Source organism: Leptinotarsa decemlineata, unplaced genomic scaffold (genome assembly GCF_025532065.1).
Source record: "Leptinotarsa decemlineata unplaced genomic scaffold, Ldec_3_MD MMD2_tig00026340_RagTag_RagTag, whole genome shotgun sequence".
Taxonomy (NCBI): Eukaryota; Metazoa; Arthropoda; class Insecta; order Coleoptera; family Chrysomelidae; genus Leptinotarsa; species Leptinotarsa decemlineata.
Genome location: NW_027412694.1, coordinates 9,811,321 through 9,835,880, shown reverse-complemented (window position 1 = coordinate 9,835,880; position 24,560 = coordinate 9,811,321). Strand labels below are relative to the sequence as shown.

General features: G+C 34.3%; 2 protein-coding genes across 2 annotated transcripts in view; one reads left to right on the top strand and one right to left on the bottom strand.

Moving 5' to 3' along the window:
• Positions 1-3,898, bottom strand: part of Nost (Nostrin) — a 288,623-nt gene extending 284,725 nt beyond the window's left edge. The window contains exon 1 of the mRNA XM_074183578.1: positions 3,371-3,898. Within this exon, the coding sequence (XP_074039679.1) occupies positions 3,371-3,397 (27 nt within the window). The 5' untranslated portion in view covers positions 3,398-3,898. The remainder of the gene's footprint in view (positions 1-3,370) is intronic.
• Positions 3,899-17,856: 13,958 nt separating this feature from the next.
• Positions 17,857-22,121, top strand: p23 (cytosolic prostaglandin E synthase). Its single transcript, XM_023159281.2, has 5 exons — positions 17,857-18,033; positions 18,298-18,384; positions 19,965-20,087; positions 20,840-21,045; positions 21,820-22,121. The coding sequence occupies exons 1-5, from the start codon at positions 18,020-18,022 to the stop codon at positions 21,903-21,905; spliced, it is 516 nt and encodes a 171-aa protein (XP_023015049.1). The 5' UTR covers positions 17,857-18,019; the 3' UTR covers positions 21,906-22,121.
• The last annotated feature ends 2,439 nt before the right edge of the window (positions 22,122-24,560 follow it).

The following is a 24,560-nucleotide window of genomic DNA, read 5'->3' as shown; positions in this document are numbered from 1 at the left end:
TATCATTCGAGGTAACCCTTTAGTCACACGCCGTTAGTCACAGTTCGGACTTCCATTGTATAATATAATATGATTTGAAATCTCTGAAAGCACAAATAAAAATGAAAATTAAAAAGAATAACTGAAAATAACTATTATATTAAGCAAAAAAACCCTGAAAAGGAATTACAATAAAATAAAAATCAAGCAAAAAATTGAACAATTAAAATGAAATTAAAAAATTTAAAAATCGAAAGATTCCAAACTTCAAGTTACTTCACGACGTTTCGATTATTAGTATCCACATTAGTCTTAGGGTCATGACGAGTGAGTTCAGTTCAATATTATTCATAACTCTATGAATATTGAAATTTGAAAAAATTGAATAACATTTAAACTGTGAGTTCTAATTAAAATTTTTTTCTTCTTCTTCATCATTGTCTTTCAGTCGCTATAAAATTTTAAACTCCTCTCGTTCTCGTCTTCGACATTTGTCTCCAGTTCTTCCAGGGTTTCTGGATCAAAAGTATCGTCAGTTGACACGTCAAGAAGAGTACAAAGCACAAGAAGTACAAAACACAACCATTACAGGAATATTCTTAAGACGCTCTAAGAGCGGTTCCTGTGCGAAAGTAGTGATTCACATTGGATTTGAATCGCTGAAGATTTAATCTATTTGAAAAAACGTTCTCAGGAAGTTCATTCCACTCGAGCGCAGTTCTTCGATGAGCAGCCACAGTACGTCGCATATTTCTGATATGTACCGCTCTTAGTGGAATCAAATGTGCCAAGTCACTTGAAAACTTTCCGTGAAAGTATCTATAGAAGAGAGATGAATCTTCAACCTTGGTTACAAGTGATGCTCGTGTCTCCAATCAGGTGGATGGATCCTGTGGCAGCTTCAGGGTATGCTTAGCGGCGGAGCTCCGTACATGAGAACAATACTCCGAAGAAAGTCTGATCTGAACTTTATGAAACATCAAAGGTTGCTGAGGTGTGTAGTTTTCTGGTTCGGAACAGTATCCCAAGCTTCTGAGAAGCGGCTTTGCAATTTCAGCGACAGGATTGTGCCAAGACATATTGGTGTCCATTTTAACCCCCAAAAAACATATCTAAACATAAAGTGACGTTATTATATCCGGTTCGGAAACACTTATCATTTTGGAGAAAATCGATGCCTGAGTTTTTATGGCACTGAATTGAACCTGATAACTTTTACCCCAATCCTCATTAAGATATGCAACCTCCTGCTGCCCGTGAAGATATGCATCCGCAGCCGATGTCGTGGAATCCAACTGGAATGACGAGACAATTCCATCCTGTCCTTTCCAGGAAGGTGGGCAGGTCTCCAGGAAACATCTCCTTTATATCGGCAGGTGTAGGCCAAGACTCGCCGAACACACACTTTCTTATTGATGATAACCCTGGACATTCGCACAGGACATGCCTGACAGTTTCATCTTCCTGTTCACACATCCTGCATAGAGGTGTGTCCACTAGCCCCATTTTGTGGAGGTGTTTCCTCAGTTGACAGTGGTCAGTCAGAAATCCTACTGTTAAGCGTAGATTTTCCCTGGTCATCGCCAGATATTTCTTCGACGCCAGCTTCCCGGGATCGCTCAGGGTGATCCTGGCAGAATTGAATTCGTTGATTTCATCCCACCTTTTTAGGAATTGAGCATAGGTGTGACTTTTGGCTAGTTCCGCAGTCCAGCCGCTTCCTTGGCTAAAGAGTCGGCAATGTGAGTACCTTTACTCCTGTCGTGCCCTTTAATCCACCTCAGGATATTGTTATTATCTACCGAGGCTTTGGCTATATCTTGGTCGCACTCTACTATCTACTAGCCCTGAGGTAACACGTTGTCTGTTCAAAGCTAATAGAGCTTGTCTGCTATCAGTGCAGATTGTTATGTTTTTGCTATAAATTCCTTTCTTGGTTATTTCTTTTGTGGCGATTGAGATACCAGCCAGTTCAATTTGAACCACGCTGGTATTTTTCCCATTCCCCACTCAATCCTTAGGCTCAATGATCTGGGGTACACTCCACACCCTGATCCTTCTTTGGTTTTTGAGCTGTCTGTATATATGCGTATTGCATTTGTAGCATCTGACTCTGTGTTCTGTTTTATTTGTATTTTGTAGAGTTTATCAAACACAAACCTGGGTTCAATTGCATCACTGGTTGCCTGCAGCAGAGGTTCCGCAGTAAGCGCTTCTCGCCATAGGCTCAGCCTCAATTGACCGATTCCTACTTCGAGGTTTACACCAGCCGTGCGAGACAAGTGTGCTGTCGTCAGCAAAGCAAAATATTGAAATCTTGTTTTTTTTCAATAGTCGTTGATATCAAAAAAATCATTATCAAATAGTGCTGTTGAATAAGGGCTCAATTCATATTTGAGATATTCTTCAAGATTACTTTCAAATCACTTGCTGAATGTTATTCTTTGAAAGAATAACAATGGATCAACTGAAACTTTACATTCGTTAATCGGTAGTATTTTATCAGAACGTTTATTTAGATTCAAATATATTTGTATCAATAATTTATAAACTTCATGCGGTGTGTTTTTAATCGGGACTATAGGTTGACCTCGAATGATACTCAAAATTTTTATACACTGCGCGCGCTCTGCCCTCTTTTTCGAAAATGATTCAAAATATAAAAAAAGAGAATGTTCAAACAAAAGTTATAGAAAATATAATCCTATACAATATCTATAATGAATACAATTAGCATAAAACCCATTGCAATCAATGTATAAAAAATCGATTTTATAACCTTCGACCTTGGAATATCTGTAGTCGCGAATACCCTAAGACAAGTAGGTTTTGAAATAAGTTCAAGGGTGCCAAAATGAAGGTTATTACAACTTTATAGCTGATTAGATATCTCTCATTTCGAGATACTTGCCCTCATTTGACTAATATTCCTGGAGTATACCCACGGCTAACCTTAAATAAATCCAAAAGGATACTGTACCATTAACCCCGTCGGGAATGTGTAATGAGTTGGTTTTGATCAAAATCCAGATTTTTGAAATCTCATCAAAAGGCGGTAATTTCGTATTAGGTGATTGGTATCCTGAAAATTACATCAGAATTGGGATTATTACAAAAAAGAAAGTTTTGGAACTGATACATAAATTAATACCGCCTTCAGCCATAATAAATGCGTGAACATAAGTTTCAATCCTTTCTGGGATCCGAATCGAAAACAATGCTAAGGTTTTTCAAGTGAAGATTTCCCGGCCGAAGTTGACATTTAATTAAGCATTTCTCAGTGTTTCTTCAACAAGGGTAGTTGATTTTCAATACTGCAAAAATCTCAGTACTGCAATACGGCAAAAAACTCTGAGACAATTTTGAATTTTGTTTTAGATTGTACACTCACCCAATTATTATCCTTAAATATTGACATCTTGTTCTCTTCTTCAGCAAATTCCACTCAAAACCCGCATATCTCACAATAATCACAATTTTCAAAATAGTACACTATATCGCGTTTGTCGCTCGAATGCTCACACTTGTTAAAAACCAATGCAAGGCCAACACAGTGAATTCAAAATAAACCAGTAGGAATATTCGCAACGTTCCTAAAAAGTTATCAGAGCATAGAATTTTGATAGATGATTTGTGTTCCCATCGAGACCGCTTTTCTACGTCCACTGACGAATTTATAGAATTAAATAAACAATTGAGGCAATTGCCTATCGCGACGGCGGTTGACAACCTTTGATCGGCGAAATTACAATTTTTCGGCGCTGCTTGCCGATAAGCGCGGACGTTGAAAATTCGACTGCACGTCTTGATCTGAGGAACGAAATTTCGTGTGCTCGCAAAAGCCGCGGAAGAACACTTTCTAATTAGCTGGGTGTTCGCCACGCCGTGGAGGTAACAGCACGTGGTAAGCCTCGTCGAAGTGTATACCTCACTGTTTGTTGAAGTTTATTGTTATGAACAAATTGTGTGTAGAGGTACTCAGCTGCGGTGTGTGACGCGTTTCCTCTTTACTATGTCATAAGCCAGTGCCCAGGCTCTTAACCTCTCACAATTATTTCAATTAGGAAGAAATTCGGAATAAAGGTTAATTTGTCTGGAGTCAATTGGTTTTCGCAGCTCGCGCTATTTTTTGGAAAAAAATTATTGGAATGACGCATTTTTGTCCGCTGATCACGATTCTGAAATCCAAACGCTCCGGCCTACTTTCAGAGATACTGCCACTCGAAAGGGTCGAAAGTTAAAACTGTTATAAATTCAAGCAAACGATACACTACAACCTAGCTTCCAACAGCTACCCTTCAATAATATAATTAGGGAAGTAACTAATTTCGTTATTCAATAATCATTTCTGATTGCTTCAAAAACACTTCACTAACTTTCTTCGAAAGCTTCTGATAATTCCTGTTCCATATTATTTGTTTCACTATCACTGTCGTCATTTAAATCAATAATGAATTCATTTCCACCATTAATATGGAAGTGTCCAATCTCCATATAGTCTTTTTCAACTAAAATTACTTTTTTAATTATTTTCTGCCACTCTTCTTCGGTAATATTAGATACTTCTTCTTCAATTAGCTCTATTAACTTCTTATCAAATTTTGGAAAATTATTTTTACCCCTGATGCTTTGTTTCAATTTTCCCCAAATCAACTCGATGGGATTGAAAACACAAAAAGGGGGGAGGAGTCTCAGTATGGTGTGTCCATATTTTTCAGCAATAGTCTCAAGGGCATCCACTTTTTCGAATGTTTTTATCAGTAAAACTTCAAGTAGTTGATTTTTGGTAGGTATAGTAATCTTCAAAATACGAATTGTTATCCATTGAAAAACTTTGTATTTCATCTTTCCTCGAATTTTTATTCGATACTTTGATGAGCTGTCGCAAATGATAGGAAGCGTTGTCAAGAACTATTACACTATTCTCATCCAAATTTGGGATCAATGTGTTTTCAAATCATTCCTCGAAAATATTAGCTTCCATGTTCTTATGATAGTCAACATTGCAGTCCTCAAGTTATTTTCCACATGATTTCAAATAATTCGGAACCCATCCTTTTCTTCCTCCACAATGCACAATGATTAGTCACGATCCTTTGTTTGCAGACATGTTAGGCGTACACATTCCGAACCATCAGTCCACCCTTTCGTAAGTGTGCGTGAGTGTCATACCACGTTTCATCGAAATAGAAAATTTGCCGTTGTTCTTGTCTATATTTAGTTGGGTATTTGTTCTAAGTATTTGTTACGCAATTCCACTATTCTTCAGATTTTCACAACTGCTTGACGTTTATTTATTATTCTCAATCTAAATTCTAGTTTCTTTATCCAATTTTGAAGAGTTTTGTCACAGCAGCTCATTGCTTTTGTAACAGTCGTATATTGTTTTTTTCAATGATTTTATTAGATGAACATCTAAAGGTTTTGGTAATCCCATATCACATCGCGTCTTGCGTTCATAAGGTTTGTTTTTGACTATTTTACGTTCAGTTGAGAAAGAAATTTCGGTCAAATTTGATGGTTGTTTCCCTCGAAACCAAACTTGAGATGTAGATTCTTATATACATTGAAACATACTCTCTGCAACATACTCTCAAATGCATCCGAATCTCATTCACTGGTATCTCTTTTTCGCATTGTTCACTATCGCTATTGGAATCACTACACTGGAAATAGTTTGCGTTGTTATCACTCTCGTTATTACTATTAGTACTTGCCCAAGGACGCCACATTTCAAACAGATAACAAAATGTTTTAGTAATTATAACTGCACCAATATCGAATTTCAACACTCAAATCGCGATTAGTTCCTGAACTGAACACGACTGCGATAACCATCCCCGCATTCCCCGATTTCTATTGGTTAACATGGTTAACATGACTTCAAATTCAATTTTATGATTCTTCAGCTAATCATAAAACTCGGTTAGTAAAAATTATCAAATACGAACCGCCAATTCTACAGTCCACGTGGATTAGTTCGCAGCCGGTTTCTTTCTATGTATTGGTTTTTTGGCCTTTGAGACTGCCGCCAACTTCAAGAGTGCACAATATCGTTTATTTCGACTATACTGCTGGTAATTAAAGTCAGCAAATGGCACCTTCTTTTCAAGATCGTATACCGCGGACATTCATTCACTCATTTCAAATGTTTCATAACATATATTTATTTTTTGAATATACCAAAGTAGAGAATGCCCTCTCACACAAATATGTGGTTGAAAAGCCCATCCGCTCTTTTAAGGCTATGGATATTCTCCTCTAGCCTTTATCCAAAATGGGAAAAACAATTCAAAAATATTAAGTGTTTTTAATCTGTCTCCGCGATCCACCCAAATTGCTCCCTCGACCCACTAGTGGGTCGTGACTCATAATTTGGAACCACTGATCTAAAGGAACACATGTGTTTTTTCATTCCTGTATTTATTTTCTTTTGAATGAAACACTTTTTAAACTACAAGTCACATTTTTTATGACAAAAAAAATTGCATTATTTATCTTTTCGATAGCTAAATGTATTCATTTGACCACATTGCTTTCATTTCTTGTTAATTCTGCCAACAGAACAAACCAACTGAAGAGTTCTTTGTGAAAGTGTCGTTCAGTTTCATAAACAATTGTTTATAATAGTACTAGTAACCCGATCTGGTTTCTCAGGGGTATTTAGCGGATCATATAATATATGCCTACATTTTTTCCGTCATAGTTTCACGTTTTCTTGTAACTAATTCTAAAGAACTTCGAATGAATTGAACTAAAAAAAATTGGAAAACACAAATAAAATTGCGACCATATAATTTCAAAGTGGTTCACTACGTAAATCAAAACCAACGCAATTGCAAACTTTCTAAATTGCACGTGTCGTATCGGTTTACAAAGCCGCATTAATTCATTTTCTCGTATAAATTGTAATATCTCAGTGAATACCTATTCAATTTAATGGAAATCAGTGCACTTTTGCCAACGTAACACAAGTCGATTAATTCCATCAGCATAAAAATTGGGTGCTCGAGATTCAATGAAGTTGACGAAGGCTGTTTTTGTCTGGTCCTGATTAGCGAAGGTTCTACCGATGAGACAGTTATCGAAGTGCTTGAAGAGATGGTAGTCTTATGTTGACCAGTGCCGTCTTCTGCTGAAGCAGCCGGTATATTTCGTCGATTTCCTCACAATATGACTCTATCCGATTGTAGAAAGTTTGTGATGGGCCATTCTTCACCAGGGTCGTCAAATCCTCGTCCTGGGTTACCTCGGGGCTTATCTGCTCCAATGTGTAGAGTAGACATTTCTTTTTCGATCAGTTTATAGCATAACATAATAAAATGAATATTTATTGAGATATATGGAGCTACAAAAACACATGTATTTATTTATCTATTGAGAAAATACATCCAACAGGTCATGAGACCCAATTACAGGAGTACATAATACAAAAACTTCCTTCCTTCCTTTGGAAGATTCCTTCATCCTTTTTTTTGTATCAAGATGGAGTAGTAGAAAGCCATAAACTTTCTTTCCCAAAAATGAAAAGCTTATATTAGTCCTGAAAAACAAAAATTGTATATAAAACGAAAGCTATATTGGCATTACATACCATGTAACATTATATCAGTTATGTATTGCATTATATATTGCTTTCCTAAACTGAGATAAGGGTGAGAAGAATGATATAGGTGACTGATGACTTGTTTATTTTGTCGTAATTCATGATCACTTCAATGAAATGAATAAAAACACTTTTGTCTAGTTTCCACTAGTTGTTTTATTTATACTGAATATAATCAAACTTAACTTTATTTCACTTTAAATACAATAAACACTTCAACTAAAACTTCAGCTAGTATTCGAATGTCTAACGCCTTATTTGATCGCTTCGCGTACCGCACTGTAACTTCCACTCAACTGTTTCGATGTCAGCAAATCATCTTCATTTTAATCAGGTTGGAAATTGTTTCCTTACCCTTTCAACTGAGGTTCGTCGAGAGGACGAAACTGTGTCGATATGTTCGTTGCTAGGGTTTATATATCGTAATCGAATGGGCTAGAAAAAATTCCATCGAAATCGGTAGCATTATTCTCGCTGCATCTAGAGCGGTAGCGAACATCGTACATTCGTGCGCTCTCAGCTACGTCACAATTGGTTTATGGCTACCAGTGGCGGTTGGCGTTCTTTTGGGACACGATTTACAACAAAACGTATACGCAGAACTGCGAATGATTCAAGTCAAGAGTACTCACCCAGTGCCTTCTCCAGATAGGTGAGAGGCGAGACGATCATTCGTTCGAACCAGCCAGAACACCCTAGTAACTATAGAGTCTTCCAATAGGGACTTTCGAACTTTGACAATTGATAACGTTCATCTTGTTGAAGCTATATTGATTCATTTTCATCTGTTTTGCCAAATCATCATAGACGGATATAGCAACAACACGTGCAAATAATAAAATGATTTTATCAAAATGGGTGTGCTGTTCGGGCAACGTACCGCGCGCTTTGCCTAGTTCAAGGTGACCATAATCGTCCTACTGAGAGGACTATTCGCAATATGGTGGATAAATTTGAATCCACTGGTTCGGTAAATGATTGACCAACACCGGTGCGTCGATGAAACGCAAGATCTGCCGAAAAAATCGCCGTTGTCTGTGAGAGTGTGCAGGAGAATATGAGGCAGTCGATTTCGTGTGCCTCACAAGAACTCGGCGTATCGTAGATCTAAATTTGGCGAATTTTGCGTCGTGATTTGAGCCTGCACCCGTACAGTGTTCAACTAACTCAGGATTTGAACGTAAACGACCAAAGACAACGATATGTAGTTTCAAAAGGACGGCTCTACGTGCCATACAGCTCATGCCACATTGGATATTCTGCATGAGCGATTTGAGGGCATGGTCATCTCACGTTGAGGTAATGTGAAATGGCCATCGAGATCGTGCGATTTGGCCCCGTTAGACTTTTTCTTGTGGGGTTTTCTTAAGTCGCAGGTGTATGCGAATAAACCACAAACCACAGAGGTCCTCAAAGCCAATATAATCTTGAGAAAGCTACTGTGCTAGCGAAACATGTTGTGTTCAAATAAAGTTTGTGGAGATCAGATCGTGAAGTATAGTTTTTGAAATTACTATGGATCTTCATCAAGTAACGGCCGAATCAATCAGAAAAAAAAACAACATAACCCATGCCATCGTGCAAATTCAGCCTGATTTATGCGCCAGAGTCATTGAAAAATAGGACTTTCAATATAAAAATATTATAAAACTGAATATCTTTTCCATTTTCCTTTTGATGTAAATCATTAACATTTTTGAAATTTTTTTCGGATATTGTTTCTGTATAATATAGTGCGCCCTCTAGACATTCATGGAATAGTGGTCCATGATATTAGTAAAATAGATACCCATGATGTTGTCAAGTTTAGTTATTATTGTTTAATTGAAAAAACATATTTATGTAGAAAAGAGAATTGAAATTTTCCATGTATTTACCACTTTTATTTGTAACTAACTTTATTAGAGTTTCGTCCTATAAAGACATTTTCAAACTTATACATTAAACTAACAATAATTGATTACATTAGCCCTTATAGAACACAACTGTAGGTAATAATAGGGGTACTTAGCTTGATTGAGCACCTGAATTTTGTTTACTAGTGACAATATGGGTATGCTAATTTGAAAACCGGTGAGTAAACTAAGTCGATTTGATCATTTAACAGGTTGCACCCGCAATTTTTACGCTTGTGAACTTCAAAGGATTCCAAATAATTGAGTTTGCAACTCTTCCTTCAAAGTGCAAAATTTCCGTATCGTTTAGATTCGAGAACTTGTGGTTGTATGAGGAATAATTTGAAAACGTCGAATCATTTTCACCTAGTCTGAAGGACCTTTCATATTCAGCATACCTTTTATGGAAATTTCGACCACATTGCCCCACATAAACACTATTACACTCCGGACACTTAAGTTTATAAACTCCATCTGTACCAAAAATGAATATGTTTTCTGCCCAGGTCGGAATTTACTATAGTGGTTTCCAAGCTGTTCATAAATATATCTGCCTAAAAGTGGAATGAGGGGTGAGCCCATTGGTAAACCTGTTTATAAAATTTTTTATTAAACTGTAAGTAACTCTGATTTAGGCTTTGGCTTGATCTAATATATCTAATGTGTGTGCCTACAGTTCAACAACAAATTTTATTAACAGGATTCAGGTTGACCAATGGGCTCTTCTCTCAGTCCACTTTTAGCAGACATATTTATGAATAGTTTGGAGACCATTATAGTAATGGTCCATTAAAAAAACATATTTATTTTTGGTACAGATATGTATGGTACAGATATGTTTCAGAGGTTCTACACGACAGCTGAATCAATTTATAACATTCATGTATAATCTTAATAACAAAATTCAGTTCACACTTGAACAGAGATAGAGAAACAGATAAATTTCTTAGACCTGGCCATTACACACAATCAGAAAAAATTTGAGTTCAATGTTTCCAGAAAACTATACAGCTATACAGACATTACCATCCCAAGTGATTCTTTCCATCCAGACCGTCATAAATTAGCAGCCTACAATTCAATGTTGCACAGAGCATTCTCACTGCCTTTGTCTGCTAACAATCTAGCTAGGGAAATTGATATAATCACACAGATAGGCCATAATAATCGTTTCAACACAAATACAATCCAGAAGTTAGTCAAAAAACAAAGCCGTAAATTCACTTACAGATTAATATACCCCCAGATCAAACAATTAGAAATCAAGAAATGGGTAAAAGAACAGAGATAATTGCGGGTTTCTTCAGAAAAAACAATGTGGAAGTAGCATTTAGACCACATGCCAGGTTATCTGATTTCCTTTTCAATGCCAAAGATAAAGTGGACAAGTTGGAAAAATTTGGAGTTATAAGCTAAATGTCCAGAGTATAAGTGTGCTCATGTGGGACAATGTGGTCGAAATTTCCAAAAACAGTAGTATGCTGAACATAAAAGGTCCTTCAGACTAGGTAAAAATTATTCGACGTTTTCAAACAAGTTCCCGAATCTAATAAGATACAGAAATTTGCACTATGTAAGGAAGAGTTACAAATTCATTCATTTGGAATCCTTGGAAATTCACAAGCATAAACATTGCGGGTGAAACCTGTTGAATGATCAAATCGATTTAGTTTACTCACCGGCATTCAAATTATCATATCCACATTGTCACTAGTGAACAAAATTCAGGTAGGTACTCAATCAAGCTAAGTACCTCTATTATTACCTACAGTGGTGTTATATAAGGGCTAATGTAATCAATCATTGTTAGTTCAATATATAAGTTTGAAATTGTCCTTATAGGACGAAACTGCAATAACGTTATTTACAAATAAAAGTGGTAAAAACATAGAAAGTTTCATTTCTTTTTTCTTCATTATGATTTCCTACCACGTAGTAACGGCTACGTCCATCAACATATTCATGTCTTTGTTGAAAACATTTCCGAAAATTGGCGCCTTTTTGAACAAAAATACAAAGTTTTCATGACCGTGACCTAGAGAGTAAGCCTGAAGAGAAAAAAGTAGCTGTCTGACTCAATTTAAAGGGTGATGAGCCCCACGAATATAGTGTGGTAATTTCAAAATTATTGAAGAATCTGGATTATGTCTTGAAAGTATTTGAAAATTATTGTGTTTCGAAGAAGAATGTGATTTATTTGAGATGCTAAAATTCAATAGCATAGTGTAAAAAAGGACCATTAATAATTTTGTGGCAGAATTCAGTAAAGCTGTACGTACAACAGAGTATGCAGACCAAGATCAGATGCTGAGAGATCGCATCGTGATGAGTGTGTTGGTTAAAACACTCAGGTAAAATTGTTGAGAGAATCTACCTTTGGATAAAGCAATCGGGTTTTATCGTGCTATACAGTCAAGTGAAAACTAATCAAAAGTATTACAGAATGAAATGGCATGTATAGAGTAGTGAAAGCATAGTAAAAGCATACATTTTGCAAGTGTATGTAAAAACGAACCGAATCCCTGGAAAAAAAATAAAAAAGAAAGAAGCAGAAAGAAGATATAAATCCAAAAAAAATCAAGTAATAAAGGAGGAATCCGAAGACAGCGATAAAAGTGACAGTGAAACAGAATAAAATAAGTTTTGTGTGGATTTTGTATCTCGAAAAGTAGGAGCCTTAAGGAAGAAACAGGTTGTAGTTAATGAAAACAATGTAGATTTAGAGATAGATACTGGTGCAGGAATGAGTATTTTGCCCATCCATATTTTTTGATCACTTGATTTGAACAAACAACTCGATCTCTCTGTTTAAAATCTGTTTTTCCATTAATCAGCTGTCGCCCTCATACGAACGACAATTCTTAGAAGCTGAGAAACTTGTGCGAGATAAGGTCTTACCTTTTTACGTGTGATTCCTAACACGGTTGCAGAATCATCCCAGCTTCAACCAGATAAATTTTCTCGAGAAAAATATCTGGTCGAGGCGGGAATCGAACCCACGACCTTCCGATCGTGAGTCGAGCTCACTAACACCGCGACCAATTCCACAACAAATAGAGATTTTGAAATAGATACAGTGTGTCAAATTATTGATGTCAGTAGAGTAGTAGTAAATGTTAAAGGTCTAGTTCCATTGCTAGGACTACATGATAGTATTAGGGTCAATTTAATTTAGAGAATTAATCAGGTCACATTTGAACATTCTTTATCCCTAAAGAATGTTGATAATTTCATTAGAGAATTTTCTAGAGCATTTGAAGGTTCAGAAAAGTTCCCAAGCCCCTACCACTCATTGTTCAGTATTTGTAATCAACATTATTTGTTTGCCCTATGTTTTACCCTGTATATTGTAATATTCAATTTCATGTTTTGGTGGATTTCCGGGTTTTGCTGTGGTCTTCTTTAATAACAATCTCCAAAAGTTTCAACTGCAACTGCGGCAGTCATCTTCAATGGCGTGGTCAAACACTCTCTTGAAGTATCAACTGAAGATGACTGCCGCAGCTGCAGTTGAAACGGTCGGAGCTTGCGTTTTTGACTATTATTGTTTTTCAATATTTTCTTCTTCCAGGCCGGATCAAACTTAGATATTTGAAGTAAAATATAACACTCATCATATTTCGTTAAAAGATCTATTCGATAAATAGAACCCATTCGTCAGATACCTGAAACTTCACATAAGCCTTCACAATATAAATTAAATGACTTTGAACGAAAAATATAATAAAAAAAATAGATAAACAACCTGAGTAGCTGTACCCACTTGGGATGGTATACGAGATTTGTTTGAAAAAATAAGGTGCATTATCGTGATGCAAAAGACATGAATTGTTTTTTACCAATACCGGACTTTTTCTTCGTATTGCTTCTCGCAAATGGCGCTTTGTTTTAAGAAAATACCTCTTATTGACCGTACGACCTGATGCACTACACCACGGTAATCAAAGAAAACAAATTATCAACATTTGATCGAGCTTGGCTTGCTTTTCTTTGTCTTGGCTCTCCTGGGATCTTTTATTGGGACGATTGGACTTTGCTTTCGGTGTCATACCATATACCCATGATTCGTCAGCAGGTATGACCCTTTTGAGCAAATCCAGATCGCCCTTGACGTCATTCAACAATTCTTGAACGATGCTCATGCAACGGTTTTTTTTTTGCAAAATTAAGTAAACTTGGAACGGACTTCGCTGCCACAAGCTTCATGCCCAAAATTTCCAATAAAATTTCATGGCATAAGCCAACCAATATGCAGACATCCTCAGCAACATTCCTAACAGTGATTCGATGATTCTCCGTTACAATTTTCTTCACTTTCTCGACATTTTCATCGGTTGTTGATTTGCTGGGGCTTCCAGTTCGAACGTCGTCATTCACATCTTCTCGACCTTCTGGTAGAGATGCTGGTCCCACCGATAAATGTTGGGGAACAATCTAAGCCGCGCAAAGTTTGGTATTACAGATCTGCTGAGTGAAGGATCTTATAATGATAATAATAATAAAACGTCTTTATTCACCTGAAGTAAGAAAAAATATTGAGGTGAATGGGCGGAGTGTCATCAAGCGTTCCTTACAAGTGGCCGTCGATGGATATCTCTCGAATTCTTTTACCATCAACGCTGGTGTTTTCCAGGGATCCGGCTCGTGCCGAGATTCAAAAAATATCCTTGGACCAATTTCTCATGTAAAATATTTCAGTATTCAGAGTTGTTGAATAAATTTCAGGTGATTCTGCCTGGTAAAAACACCAGGTGCGAACAAAACACACCTAAGGTTCGGCAGAACTGATGGTGACATCTAGATTTAATAATTCGAACGTCGAATTGATGGAAAATATTTGAAAAAAACATTCTACCACTGATAGCGCTACTAAAACGATAAGCAGCAGATCGGAATAACGGAATTTGAAATTTGGGTTATGTTTAATGGGGTTTTCTGTGTTTTGATTTGTTTGATTGTGAGAAAATGATACATTTTTAATTTTTATTGTCAATTGTGATATCGCACTAGTATTTCTAAAATGCCACAACTCAAAAATCGGTATATTTGAGTTGAGACTATGAAAAAATTGGTAAATATTTCTGTATCAAGTTGTATTAACTGTATCAAGTTGTATTAACATCCAAACTGTATCACCCACATAGCATTAGATATTCCAGGTATATTTCATGAATATATATTTAAGGATATTGTATTATGCTATGAATATGCCATGGATATATATATCTTCTGGAGAATATTCCCTGGAAGTGCTCCTGGCGAACCTTTGATATATTTTAAGAATATTCCTTGGGAATATTCTTCGAATATCTTATAATATTCTTAGAATATCTAAGGTATATTCTACTAAGAATATTCCAGGAATAGAACCCGAGGAATATTCATAAAATATTCAGGATATTCTTAGTTTATTGTAGGAATATACAATAGAGAAACACCATAGAATATTCTTTAAATATATTTTATGAATATTCAAGGAATATTTGGAATATTCCAAGAATGTGACGAGTAACCGCTATTAGGCATGTATATATTGCATTTTGATGCAAGATTCACACAAGTAATAAAACACATAATATTCATAAACAAATATATTTCAAAAACAATATACACTGAAATATTTGACGTTTCAACCAATATTAAAAATAAAAAATCTGATTCAAAATATTTATTCACTGAATAAAATATTCCTGAATACTGTCATATTACAAATATTAGAAATGTAATCAAATTAGGATGTTCCTACTCTCAAACAAATGAAATATTTAAAATGAGTGGTATGATGGGTTTTTCAATGAATTTCACATACTTAAAGTTATCCAAACTTTGCTCACCAGAATACTTTTCCTTATATTTGTTCAACAATGCATCAGTCAGTGTTTCAATAGTAATACCTGGAACAAAATGTGCATTAACGTTCATTATCACTATTTGAAAGTGGCACAATAAAACTGGAATAAAAATCAAATAGATATTTTTCGCATAGGTTACTCATGAACATTTACAACATTTTATGACTTGGAGAGCAACTTGCATTGTCTTGTTGAAAAGTGCTCATTACGTTTTCAGTTCCTTGGCCAACTGCCTGTACCAGGTACCACTCTGTTTCCTTTTGGGCAAATTGATACTATCTTGAAAACGAGTGATAAAAATTATGAAAACAAATGATACAAAAGAATGTGTCATTCACTTACTTTTCTCTATTGAAGATACACAACTGAAATCACTCTAGTTCAAACATGTACTTAGTCAAACCAACAAATCCCACACACCAACTCTCCTCGAACCTAAAATGCGGTATAGTAGGTTAATCACCATGACTTTACTATCGATGCTATTGCATTTTACTTACTTTTCTTGAAGACTGAATATATGCAACTCTCCTGCTTGAAGATCCAAAATCAAACTATTCGCTGTACTGCAAATTGGACAACCCCAAATTATAAATGGTACACTGAACGTGACAGAATTATACTTTGATAATAACACCAACACACCAGGCATTACACACGCGAACCTGCCACGTCAACCGCCATGTTGAATCAAATGTCGGATGTCGGATTTAACGCAAATGTACCATGCATTAAGGGACAGCCGCTTTCACAGAGCTTATTCGACTGTCGCGCACTACACTTCAATTGACCAATGACAAACGTTTACTCCAATTCTTCACTTACCCATTTCTCTTTTTCCAGGATTTTACGCTTTGTAATCAAATAATTTCAAATACAAAAGACAAATAGGATGAGAATTAACCAATTTATTGATGCAATTGGTTCATTTATTGGCCCATTCAAATTTTTTTGTCGTTTCCAACAGTTGCTGTTGGAGCAATTCATCCAGAATCTTCGCGTTGAGTTCAAAAACTGGTTAACACTATCAGGGTTATGTACATTAGGTTATGCATTCGATTAAGATCTTCAAATATTTTTGTTTTTAATAATATTGAATTAATTGAATACGTTATTATAAGATAATTCAAAATTCCATTGTATAGAATATTCCAAAATATACCGTGGGGATATATTCTAAGAATATACCATATGGTATATTCGATCGACAATATTCTTAGAATATTCAAGGGAGAATAATCCATTTATAGATATTCTATGCACATTCTTTCGGGAATAATCCTGCCATATTTATTCAAGTATATTCTATGAATATTCTAAAGGCATGTATATATTCCAAGAATATTCTATGGATTTTTGGAATATATACGTTCGTTTTATGATATACAGGGAATATTCCATGAATATCTAGTGCTGTGTGGGCAACTTGATATAGTTCAGATGATACTGTATCAACTTGATACAGTTTATATGATCGATAAAGAAATATTTATCGATTTTTTTCATATTGATTTTTGAGTTGTGTCCCTTTAGAAATACTAGTGCGATATGACAAGGTGAAATAAATCATTTTTGCTCACGGAAGCAAAAGAAATCACAATGATTTGTGGAAACAGTTCTCTTTTTGTTTTATTTTTTGACTTAATTCTAATATTTTCGATAGACGTCGTATCTGGACAATGCACTTCCCTATTAGTGTGCCCAAGTTACGATTGCCAAGTAGCTCGGAGAATTTCAACATAGCTAACTAAAATAGGCCAAAGATCAAAGTAGTCAATGCCGAAATAACGATAGATTACAGGTGACACATTTTGCTGGTAGATAATTAAAATTCATTGCATTTTATCCTTTTCATGAGCACATCAGCACCACCTTTTGCAAAAAAATTCTCTTTACTGAGCATCCACATTTGTATTTTACTGCAGAAGCAACAAGAATACCACAGTTCATGAGGAACATCCTCAATCTCTACAAGTGATCACCTACTACAATCACATAGCTTATACTTATATTCTAAATTCTAGGACATAAATTTAAGAATGTGATAAATAAGAGTAAATTCCTATGAATGATTCCAAAACACAATAACACTAAAACAACCAAAGGGTGCCAACGGTGTAATTAGTGTTACCACCATAACCACTGATAGGATAAAAAAGCCCCCAAATAAGGATGGAATTTTGAATTTAGATATTTTAAAGTTATCTATAGATATCTATTTAACGGCGAGTCAACCAATTGATTCGATGTATTTTTCTATGGATCTGTTTTTTACGTTATCTCGTTTCCATTATTTGAAGCAATTAGTCGGAAATAACTCGATGCATTTTAAAACTTTTCCATGCCTTCTAAAGACACCGACACTGAATTTTTATCACATTATAATTTCATCTTGGAAAACATCTCCTTCCCTGTTCTCATCGAAGACATTCATGACCGTCAATATTCTTTTTTGACAAATCTAAAATTGCTTCTTGTCATTTTAATTTATTTGATGTGTCATTATCATTTCGTTTTTCGCGCCATTATTCAAAGAATATTCAGGGCATTACGATTAATCGATCAAACAGACAAACCTGCAGGAAGGACTCGACTAATTCGTCTAACTTCATTCAGTTGTCCCGGTCTAGTTGTGTAAAGAACTTTTAATACAAATTACTTCGCTTGAAAATAAAACCTGTATCAGAATGACTGAACAACCGTACGTATTTCCAAAATTTGTAAAGATGTATTCCATCGTTTTTTTAAGTATATTTGAAGTGTGAAATAGTTTTATACATTTGTTGTTCAACGGCCATGTTGCTCAGAAGATGCTTATAATCGATTCTAGAAATTTCCAAGTTTTATTTCTTTTGTTGTAGTGGCGTTTCACGAATATTTGATGATTTTAATGTTGAATATGTTGATTTTTGATACGAAATCTGTTCAAATATATTTTTTAATAGTTTTAACCTCACTTTTTCAGCCTCCCACCACCGGTGATGTGGGCCCAAAGATCTTCTATAGTCTTTTTAACGATAAATTTAGAAGATTGTAAAGATCCTGAAGTTAAGTAAGTATGAATTGTGATATATAGTACTTGACGTAACTTGATGAATCATGAAGTTATATTATTTAGAACTTAGTTGGCTTCCTGCTCAATTCTCAAGTTTTAAGTCTTGAGTATTCTTGATTGCCAACCTTTGTTACGCCTAAAAAATTCTTATGATCTACTACTTGAAACTTGCGACTGATGTCCTATGAGAGATATGTTAATCAACATTCAATTTATTGATTTATAGAATCTACCGACTTGTATCTTTCAATTGTGATTCCTAAACAAATTGGAAATGAGAAAGCCAAATTTTAGAACCATCATGTTCATGGAGACTTCAGTTGTACTAAGAACTATGACGAGAACTAGAAAGTTGACATCCTTCAACTGTTTTTTTTATGAAAATAAGCTCGAAAATATACTTCCAATGCGAAATATGGTGTAGCTCCTACCTGCTAATTCCAAATATTAGTATATCGTTATTCATATAGGACCTAAAATTTTCAACTGTTTACCAAATAAATTGAAGTCAAAATGCAGCCTTCGGTTGTTAAAAAAAAAAAAATTAAAATCATTTCTGTTAGAAAGATGTTTTTATACTCTTGAAGAGTTTTTAAATACAAAAATGTGATTTGCTACTCTATGTATTTTCCTTGTTCAATCTTGTATATGTATATTTTTTATTTTGTCCTTTTATGTATATATATATATATATATATATATATATATATATATATATATATATATATATATATATATATATATTGTTATTTTGAAATAACTACTTTTATATGATGATTGGATTCTATAAAAAATACGTTTTCGGTTCAGTTTGTACTGCTTATTTTACAATGGTGTGAAGATGTATAACCATCTGCCGAGTTACTCTAAAGAGACAAATATTAACAGCAATCAATACAGAAAAATAATCAAATAATCGATGAAATTTTGAGTAGTAAATCCTATTACAGTTTGACTAAGTTCCATACCGATCATTTTTAACCTAGCATGTTTTATGTGTGTATTTGTTTCAACCACTGTTTGTTGTTTTCATTCAGTGTTTTTCATACTTCAGTGTACACTATATTTTATTTATATTTTTATATTCATAGGACATTTATGTATTTTATTTTATATTTACTTACTAGCTTTGTCAACAAGATTTTTTCTTTGGACAATAAAGTCTTATTATTATTATTATGAGCTAAAATGGAAGAAACTGAACTGTCCATGGGCATGCCTTGATCTTGTTTTATAAGAATTCTACTGCTTGAGTAAATTGTGAAGAAGTTAATTGGCAACACTTGAATATGTCATCCCAATGTTTTTCATATTATTTACAGAAGTAATGAAAGAAATCTTATTGAAAAGAGTTTTTGCGTCAAGACTGATAATGTAACCTGAAGATAATTGAAATTCATATTAATGAAAATCCAAAATAGAAATGAATATTTAACAAAGAAGTTGTTATTGTTGTTTGGTATGCATAAAATATTGGTGACAAATTGTGCAACCCTCCTATTGGGCATTTTGCAATAATTAGCTTTTATTGAGAATTCTATTGAGAATAAATTGTAGTTACCAATTATTTTTTACAGATTCAGCAAAGACTCAGTATATTTCAAAGGTACTGGAGGTGTAGAGAAGAAAGATTATGAAGTGACCATTCCCTTGTATAAAGAAATAGATCCTGAAAAAAGCAAACACTTCAATAGAGGAAGGTAATTTCAAAGATTGTGTAAAAAAATCAAGTTTTTACTTTACCACAATTGTGTATACTCAAGGAAAGACTCTTATAGTTTTGCTGCAGATAAAATTGCAGTCAGCTGAATGTTTTACTGAACCTTTATTATCGTGGAGAACTATCCCCTGAAAAGTCCTTTCCTGAAATGTTACCAGCAGATAGACTTGTTTGGTCTATGTTTCAAAGTAGTTGACGATGTTTCATGGTGAATTTTACTAGTTCGGACTTCCATTGTCCAATATGATTTTAATATGATTCGAAACTGATGAAAGAACAAATAAAAATTAGAATAAATAGCTGAAATATCAATTATGTGGTGAAATATCACCTGTAGTGTTACTAGAAACATAATACTAGTTGAGTAAAAAATCATAAGTGCACCAGCAGACTATTCACTGAAAATCATCAAATTTTACAGTAGCAATACAGTTGTAAGAAATTATTTATGAATGTCCAGGATGAACAGTGTGACTTATCATTGAGACTAGTTATGTTTTGTCCATTAATGTTTGAACACTCCTATTCTTATGGTTGTAGAGAAACCTAGTTTAGCAAAATATTTCTGTTAGTAGTGCTGTTCCCAACTTGTTTAATTTTAATATGGTGGTACAATTTACTTGCTGGAATCATTTAAGAATGGTTGTAGGTTTTTCTTTAGTTATTTTACAAACTATATAGACCTATTTTTTATTATTGATACATAAAATTGTAGTTTTGTTTTGTAAATAGGTGTATTGAAATACTACTAGCCAAAGCAAATCAAGAAGAACCTTACTGGCCTTCCCTGACATCAGATAAAAGCAAACATCATTGGTTGAAATGTGATTTCAATAAATGGCAAGATGAAGATGAATCGGGTGATGAGGGTGTAGGAGGAATGGGGGGAGGAGGAGGTGGTGATTTTGAGGAGATGATGAGACAAATGGGTGGTTTAGGTTAGTAAATTGTGATATCAAGTTAATAATTTGTGGTAGTACGTCACTGTGGAGATGAAAAAGGTCTAACTCTACATTCAATCAGTTAGTAATAATTTTTTATGTGTTTGGGATGGTTATATAGAGAAAACCCAAAGTTAAGCCATCCCTTCCCATTTATTTTTGCTTCTAACTTATTTTTCTGCGTTTGAAGACTTACAGATTTGACGATGAAAGAATACACATGCGTCATCGATTTGTGTGTCTGATGTAAGTCAAAAAAGTGATGAAAATAAAACGATGTGGCTACACTGCTCTGAACACAACCTATACTTTCCATGAATGCTTTTTTTTAAATTCACTTAAAAGTAACCTCGTACTGATTTTCAGGCAATTTCATAAAATACAACATTTATTTATTTATTTAAATTGACAAGTCAAGAATGTACTTTTCAAGGCAAGGAATGTTTTGTTTTTTTAATTAAAAAGTATCAATTATGATTAAAATAGATTCAATTTATTCATGTCACTTTCACGTTTTTCAATTAACTTATACAATATGCTGTACAGGTTTATGAAAAGGTTATATATGTCTATACCCAAAGATAATTCATAGTTTTACTATTAATTGATGAAATAAACGATTTGATAAGCATAGCAGATGAAGATTTATATAAAACAATTTTCCGTGAAAAAAATTAACATCTTGAAAATATCTGAAATATAATCCAAAACAAAAAGTTTGTTCACAATACTGCACAAGTTGAAAATTGATGGTTTTTGTAATTGTTTCAGGTGGTGCTGGTGGCAAACCAAACTTTGATGACCTTGACGGGGATGAAGGTGATTCGGATGATGAACCCATTCCAGATTTGGAATAGTTTCGTAGAGTTCTTACATCGGTTTTTGTATTTTTCTGAACACTACTGTTAAGTTATTAATAAAAATGAGAGTTTTTTTAGTGGTGATATTCACTTTTGTTCTACATAATGATTTCATATCAATTATCCATACTTTTCTTTAAAGTATATATCTAGTATTTAATGGTTAATATCGTGTACATGTTGCGAATTTTTAATTAAATGTGACGAAATCAGCTTTTCGTAAATTTTTTTAGACACCATTTTCATGGACTAGGCTTTGCTGAAACTGAATAAAAATTGCTATTGTGGAAAGACCAGAATAAGAGAAAAAAAAGTCCAATAATCAATATTTTTTTAGTACAATTCCATAATAGTAGGCAGTAAATTCTCAGAAATATTGCATTCAAACGAAAACATTGTTGTCAAGGTTATGATATATTTTATAATAATTTTTTCCTCATCTCTTTAGTAAAAAAAATTTCATTTCTGAGAATTTAGTGCGTACTATTATAGAATTATAGTATAGTGTATACTACAAAGTCTGCACCAGCTGTTGCTTAATGACTTTAGATTTTTGGTAAGGTCACAGAAGATGAGATTGAAAATTGATACAAGTGTTCACGAGACTAATAACGAACTTTGCTTACAATATACAGTATTGATATATCCTCTGCAAGATAGCAACAGTTCAACCTCTGTATTAAATAAAAACTTTTTTTGTTGCACTTTTCAGTGTAAAAGAAATATCAGTTGGTTTTTCGTTAATCAGCTGTCGCCCCCATATGAACGACAACTCTCAGAAGTTGAGAAACTTGTGCGAGCTAAGGACTAACGAGGTCTTACCTTTTAATGTGTGATTCTTAACACGGTTGCAAAATTATTCCAGCTTTAACCAGATGAATTCTCTCGAGAAAAATACCTGGTCGAGGCGGGAATCGAATCCACGATCTTCCGATCGTGAGTCGGGCGCACTACCACCGCGGCCAATTACAAGTAGACTTAATAATTTTTTCTGATGTTAGTTCTTTAAGTTTATATTAATAATTGGAAAGTTTATTCAGCTACAAAAGGTATTTGAACATATAACTCCAAAACAAGCACTTCACAAACAACAAAACTGCAACACTCTACTCGACGCGGGTTTGACCAACCAAGTTGGCGTCTTCAGGAGGCGTAGGGATTTATTCTATTATGGAAGTACTAGTTCTACGTTTAATTGAAAATTATAGACAAGCTGAAAAAAATTGTTATACAATATTTTATCCCTAAAATTTATATATCAATGGAATCAAGAATCAGTTGATAGTTTAAGAATAATCAATCTGGGAATAGCCGATCATATCAAAAGGTCCGAGGATGGAACACGGGTTTAAATGGAAAATTAAAGAAACTGCATGCACATTGAATGACACATTCAGCTAGGCTAGTTTGGAGATCCGCAACATATGGAAAGCTATTGACAATCAGGAACATGGGGTATAGTGCACGAACCAGAAAAGCAGAGAGAAGGAAGGAGACAATACTTAATTCTAAATACTCTCTAAGTATCAGGAATAGGCCAGTTATCACATGATTCTGGATACCAACAATCAAAATGTGAACTAACTTGGTTTGAAACATTTTTTGTTCTCGTTCATCGTTCCTTGATTCTCTTTTCATTTATTCACCTTCATTTTTCTTTATTTTTATTGCTTTAAGAAAGAAATATTTTTTTTCATTCAGTTTGTTGTTTTGAAAATTTCCTGGAATTGAAATAAATATCCATAGGAACGCTACACAACATGAATGAAAGTATATTGATATTTCACTTACATAGAACACTATCATCTTCAATACTGTTTGTGAACAAGACAATCGTTTTATCACCTCATCAGCACCGTTTTGGGAAATAAGATAAGGCACTCATTTGTTTAAAAAATCTGTTCAAAATCTGTTTTTTCATTAACCACCTGTCGTACCCCTACGAACGACAACCCTCAGAAGTCGAAACTTGTGCGAACTAAGGATTAACGAGGTCTTACGTTTTAACGTGATTCCTAACACAAGTTGGACGATAGCAAGTGAAAATCGATCGTTCAGCATGGGGCTTGAACCACCGATCAACACGGCGGTCAATTCAAGTGAGTGAACAAAGCACCCACGTCGAACCGACCGATCATGACATTACGATTTTGTCACTAGAAGAGACAACTTTGCTCTTGTCATGAATGATTTGACACATTTATATATGTTTATTTATTTAATCCCAGCAAAACGAATTTCATTCAAGTTGAAAGGGGAATATTTGAAAGAGATTATTTTTTTGGAGAAAAAGCTTCTTTCTTCGTTACAAAAGTTTCTTAGATTTTTAGTTTGAAGATGAAAGTAGAGAGCCAAAAAGATTTTTTCCCTAAAAACGAATCTCCGGAATATCTTTCATATTCAATTTTAATTTTACTTAATTGTTCAATCCAGTTATTGATTAATTTCCATTTCAGATATTTCATATTTCATTCACAAACTGAATTATTAACTTTCAAATTTCATACTTATTACTAATTCTCATTTTTTCTTATTTCGATTATTTTACTAACTTATCTTATTTCGGTTTTAGAAAACAGAATCAGAAGAGGAAAAGAATTCAATTCCCTAACAGAGATCAAAATGTGTCTGAATCATTGTCTAAAGACAATG

Bases quoted from the DNA above. Each gene is read 5' to 3' on its own strand.
- p23 (XM_023159281.2), top strand. The intron at 18,385-19,964 runs GTAAGTATGAAT...TATTTTTTACAG, and splicing joins TGTAAAGATCCTGAAGTTAA to ATTCAGCAAAGACTCAGTAT. The intron at 21,046-21,819 runs GTTAGTAAATTG...TAATTGTTTCAG, and splicing joins GAGACAAATGGGTGGTTTAG to GTGGTGCTGGTGGCAAACCA.